This window comes from Lathyrus oleraceus, chromosome 2, assembly GCF_024323335.1.
Source record: "Lathyrus oleraceus cultivar Zhongwan6 chromosome 2, CAAS_Psat_ZW6_1.0, whole genome shotgun sequence".
NCBI lineage: Eukaryota > Viridiplantae > Streptophyta > Magnoliopsida > Fabales > Fabaceae > Lathyrus > Lathyrus oleraceus.
Window position 1 is genome coordinate 98,412,074 of NC_066580.1, and position 5,739 is coordinate 98,417,812.

Genomic DNA, 5,739 nt, shown 5'->3' on the forward strand with positions numbered 1-5,739 from the left:
AGTAATTTGTCTTATCTTTCTAAGAACTGATTATAATCCGTATTATTTGATGGATAAAATATCCTTTATACTCTATTAATATTTTTTTTACTTATTAAAAAAAAGTATTTTAAGACATTCTAAATAGTAAATAAAAATTTCCGTTAAAGATCGTATCTGACATAATTGTATACCCTCTTAAAAATAAATTGAAAGAGATAATAATTTTTTTCTTAAAAATTATCATTATTAATTAAATGGTGATGTATTTATCATTACTATAAATATAAAATATAAAATATTATCATAAAGTACTAAAAGTAGTATTACTTAAATTAAAAAATGTTCTATTAAAAGTTTAAAAATATTCTAAAACAAATATTTTAATAAGTTCATCATTTATTATAGGATGGAAAAAACAATTATATAAAACTTTACAAATTTCATTGTTTATTAATAAAACAGACAATACCCCACTGCACACTAATATTAATTGATAAGAAAACCTATAAAATAAAGTTGCTCTAAAAAATATTATTTTTCTCATTTATATATCATCAATTGTCATCTTATTTAAATTTTGAAGCATGTTATGATGTATACTATTCATCCACCAAAATATTTCAACCACCATATGACAACTTTATTAGACAGGTCACTCAGTCTTAATATTCTTCACATATAAAAGTCAAACAAAAATATTATTTAGTATAGCTTTGCCCTTTTCCCATGATAATATTAAATCCAACATAATCTCATACACTATCTTAATACAATTATTTAAGGAGTAATAAGATATTTTTCATAAACATTTCCAACACCACTTAATTAGTACTAGTAGTAGTACAAACAAAAGTACAACTTAGAGACAAGTAGATACTTTGTAAATAATACACATATGAATTTAGAAGCTAACAAATTAGAAAAGGTTATGTATTCTGAATTTCTAAAACTCCCTTGAGAGAAAGGCTTGTTTTGTTTGAATTATGATGGCATTTATTTTCATGGATCCATCCATAATGTTCAAATCATCTTTGAGATGAAAGAATTTCATCAATGGCTTGTTTTACTTGACCAATGTCAGGAGCTTTTCCACCATTCACTGGCCAAAATTCATCAGCTGCCAACACCTGAACCATCAAAAACAATGAACTTAATTTGAGAGACATAGATTCCAGATATGATACTGATACCGACTCAGACATATCGATATGTAATAATTTTAGTGCATTGTGCTCAAGTCTCCTCACCTTGACTTGCAATTGAAGAAACTTCACATAACTAATTGCTTTTTCCAACATGGTAACCAAATCAACCTATAAAGTTCATCAATATCAGAATAAAATATAATTTTAACATGTAAAACATACAAAGATTTTGTCAAAGTAGTGCAAAGAAAGTAACTTAATTTTGAGGACTAGTTTGATCAAATCTACCTTGGAACCATTGGGAACAAGTTCTTGTAGGATCCTGAGTCTCTCACTTATTCTCTCTCTTCTATTCTGTGATACAAACATTCTATTAACACTAAGTATTTAAGAGATTGCTTAAATTGCAATCGAAACATGATATAACTTGAGTTTGAAGCAAACCTTGGCAGCAACACTTTGAGGATCTTTGGATGGATTTGACTTCGGTTTGGCCGCTTTACTTGCATTTGTGCATGGCTTCTTTGCATTAGCAGGTTGCATGTTCTCTCCCTGTAAACACAAATCTCATCTCAATTTTCTCAAAGGACTAGTTCTAAAAAGGTAGAAGAATTTTGCTTAAATAAGGATGCATTACCATCGAAGAATAACGCTTCTTCGCGACAGAATCATGAGTTTCCGACTCTTTTATTAACCTATCATCATCATCACAAGGGACATTTGGATCAGAATATAACCACCCACATGAACTTTCACCATTTTGCTTCTCTTTAGCACTATTTAATATGGATCCATAGCTTCCACTAGAAGTTTCAAAGCTATTGAAACCTTGAACCATGCACAAGTTTGTGATGCTTTTAGGACTAAGATGATTCCATTGCTGCAAACTGTTGTCACTAGAGACCATATTCCAGCTCTGCTGAAAGCTAAGCAAAGATTCACTACCTTGCATGAGATTCTCATAATACTCATCATCATTACCTTTGAAGTTAATCAAAGACTCATCTTCTTCAAGTTCGTAGCTTGTATTGTTATAAACATACCCTTTTTTGGTATTATCACATAGCGTAGGAGAATGAGTAGAAGCTGAAGCTGATTCATTGCTTTGTGAACCATCTTCTTCTTCTTCTTCATTGATACCACGAGACATAACATTGTTAATCTCCATTGCTGCCTCATCAAAAACACAAGATTGAAACTTGGTGTTAAGGATAGAACTATATAGAATATTGTTGTTGGTCAGTGCCATTAAAGAGGGTGATGAAACAAATACAAAACAATCCAAATAAGGTTTGTTTGGGAAGGGACAACTAGTGAAGGAAGAGTCTTTATAGATGTCTAAACATTCAAACCAACTAGTAATTTTTTATTAGAGATTGAAGTAATAATTGATACTTGAACTGAAATCATAACTATAGGGGAACAATAAATCAAAACTTTATACTAAAATATATTTATGTGGTCCCTTATGGATCATCATCATCATATAAAAAAACACAGCAAAATTAGCGTTAGAAACGGCGGAACCTTAGCCAAAACCACGTATTATTCTGTCTCTGATTCCATTAGGATTAATGCATGAAGCTATTAATGGTAGCTTCTGATATGCTTCCTATGTATTAGTTAAGCACGTGGACTCAAATTCTGTTTACATATACTATATATGTATTAACATTCTGTGCAGCTGTCGCTTCTCTGGAACTGGATCATAATTACTTATTCAACTGTCTAAGATAAAATACTAGTAGTTTGTATCAAGAGTTTTCATAATAATTTCATTTGTTTATTCTTTGGGTTTTATTTACTATAATATGTGAGTTTAATGTCCAATAAATAGGGAAAGTAACGTGGGAAAATATATACCTTATCATAGGGATATTGTAGAAAAACCAACTTAGTTTATCATATATAGGATGTTTTATTCGATTAATCTAACGATTCAATTTGTTGTCGAACTTGAAAGTTAGTTGAGGAATTGACTAATAATCTATCACAACCTATTCACAGGGTTGGTCGGTGTTTTTTCTCTTATTGGTTGTATGTGATTTTCCTCTATCTTACACATTTATGTTAGTCTTACCGTGTATGTTTCACTTTATGAGTGAACCACCACCAAAGCCACCAAATGCATGTTGACTAGATAAATTTGAAATATCGGAAATTATGCTGAGATAGTCAAGGATAATGTATTTAGGGTTGTATTTGAAGGTGTGCAAGGCAAGAATGACAAGAGTGAGTTGATTCTTATAAGATATGTTACTGAGTGGAGAATATGTTTAGATTACAGGAAATTAAACAAGACCACAAGGAAAGATTACGTCCTCTACCCTTCATTGATCAAATATTTGATAGGTTTGTTGGGAAAGAATATTATTGTTTTCTGGATGGTTACTCAGGTTATTTTCTTATTGTCATGACATTGAAGGATCAAGAGAAGAACATTTTCACATGTCTTAATGGAATCTTTTTCTTTAGAAGGGTATCTCTTGTACTATGTAATTTTCTTGCTACATTTAAAAGTTGCATGATGACAATCTTTTCAGGTCTCGTAGAGTTTTCAATAAAAATCTTCATGGATGGTTTTTTTTTGGAATCTTTTAAAGATGTTTGGATAATTCAAAACTAGTGCTCAAAAGATGCAAAAACAACAATTTGATTATGAATTGGGAGAAGTTTCACTTCATGGTGAAGCTAGCGAAAATATACCCGAACGCATCGCACACTCGAACATACAACAGAGTCGCCATCGAACTTTATTTATTCCTAAGGAAACTGAAAACATCGATAAAACCCGGGGGAAAGAGATATGATGGGTAAGAAAGTCGATTATGTAAGGGGAAGGTATTAGCACCCCTAACATCCATGGTACTTCATGGGAACCATTTTGATCACTCTAGCTCGAATAGGTGTGATATCTAAAGGTTACTCGCAAAAGAATAAGGGAAAAGAAGAGAAATAGATAAAGTGCTCAGTGAGGATTTGGGCTCTCGTGCCTATGTATCCTCATAGTGAAATGAGGAATTCAGAGCTCCGAATTTCATAGAACTAATGAGGAAAGGTGAAAAAAAGTGTGATAACAGGTATGGTCTAAACCAAAGGTTTGTATGTTTGAACTCCAAAAAGGGTGAAATATGAACCCAAGAGTAAAACTGGGATTGACCAATATGTGGACTAGCCGGAAGCATCTGTCACCATATGGTATAGTCGTGTTTACCAGTGATTTCTGATAAACAACCGCTAGTCTTCCAAATTTGTATATTTTTGGTAACTCGCAGGATCGACTAGATTGATCCTAGGACGTGTGTCTTAAGAATTGTTATTAATGTGATTTGACTCATAGTTACGTTTGTCTCTAATTTGTGAATAACAAAAAGTGTTTAGACAACAATTCTAAGTGAAACTTATGACTTTATGAACAAAGTAAATGACAATAACTTGGTATTAAAAGGTTTAAAGATAGTGAAAAGGCTTAGGAAAGGTAAAGATAAATGACTCAGAGTAAATGCTCTATGTTTTAAGAAAGTACTGGAAATGAAGATTCTGGCGGAATGTAAATGCAGAAATGAAAAGTAATGATAAACTACTGAAAAGTAAGGGCAATTCGACAGATAAAGGCAGTAAAAATATTTTGATTTAAACAATTGGTATGAAAAATATAACATGAACGAAACTTATGGTGTTCTTCATACATACATTTTCAGCGTAAAACTCTTTTCTCTCGCTCCGGTACTTCGAGTGTATTTTGTGAATTTCGGTATATTTGTTTGAATACCCTTGAATCTAAAACTAAGATCCCTATTTATAGTAATTCGAACCTAACGGCCTTTACATGTATGACTGCCACGTTCGCCGTTCCCAAGCGTTGCATATCTTAGATGTTTCCACGTGTTGATCTGACGAAACGACTCTGTTTTAAATTTCAAATACTGCCGTTTGAAGTCTCGACTCTGTAAACACCTATGTCGAAGAAAACTTTATGATAACCCAAAAATCTTCTAAGTTCCAAGCTTCGACAACAAATAATTGCTTACCCACAAAGAGAATTAAAACAGCTTCGCCACAGTCATTTCTTGCTTATTCTCAGACTTAATATTTCCAAGGACCTTTTAACTGTCTGTCGAAATCCCCAACTAACAAATTGCCCCCAAGAAATGTCTATTTCGAATTACTGTAGAAATGGACATTTTTTGCTTTTACCAGATTTCGACCAGAGACCTTTCATAGTCTTAAAAGTCCACGTTTGTCAGTTAATCGTGATTAACTTTTCCAAAATGTCTCATCAGAACGTGTGAGCAGTTATATGACATCATGAGCTTCAACTTCCAAGAAAATGAATAGTATTCCTTGTCCATTTTTCTCAGAAAAACTTCTACGTGGCCCACTATCCTAGTAAAGCGTAACCAGTCAGCCTCACAAGTTCAGCATTATAAAAGCACATTTGTCATTTTTCTCTCTCTTTTCACGAAAATCTCCAGTTTTTTCTAAGTTCATCTTCTTCAACCTTTCTGGAAAACGCTTCTTCTTCCTTAAACCCTAATCCTTCAAAATCTCCTAAGCCTACTACAATGTCTTCTAAGAAGCAACAAAAACAGTCAAAGAACATCAAAGTTGT

At 32.4% G+C, this 5,739-nt stretch overlaps 1 protein-coding gene across 1 annotated transcript; it reads right to left on the reverse strand.

The window, feature by feature from the left end:
- Positions 1–661: 661 nt before the first annotated feature.
- On the reverse strand, positions 662–2,496 carry LOC127121169 (putative transcription factor bHLH086). The gene is made up of 5 exons (XM_051051751.1): positions 1,765–2,496; positions 1,572–1,679; positions 1,416–1,481; positions 1,230–1,295; positions 662–1,109 (listed from the first exon to the last, which is right to left on the reverse strand). Exons 1-5 carry the CDS (start codon positions 2,374–2,376, stop codon positions 1,008–1,010), a joined length of 954 nt encoding a protein of 317 aa, XP_050907708.1. The 5' UTR covers positions 2,377–2,496; the 3' UTR covers positions 662–1,007.
- Between the last annotated feature and the right edge of the window lie 3,243 nt (positions 2,497–5,739).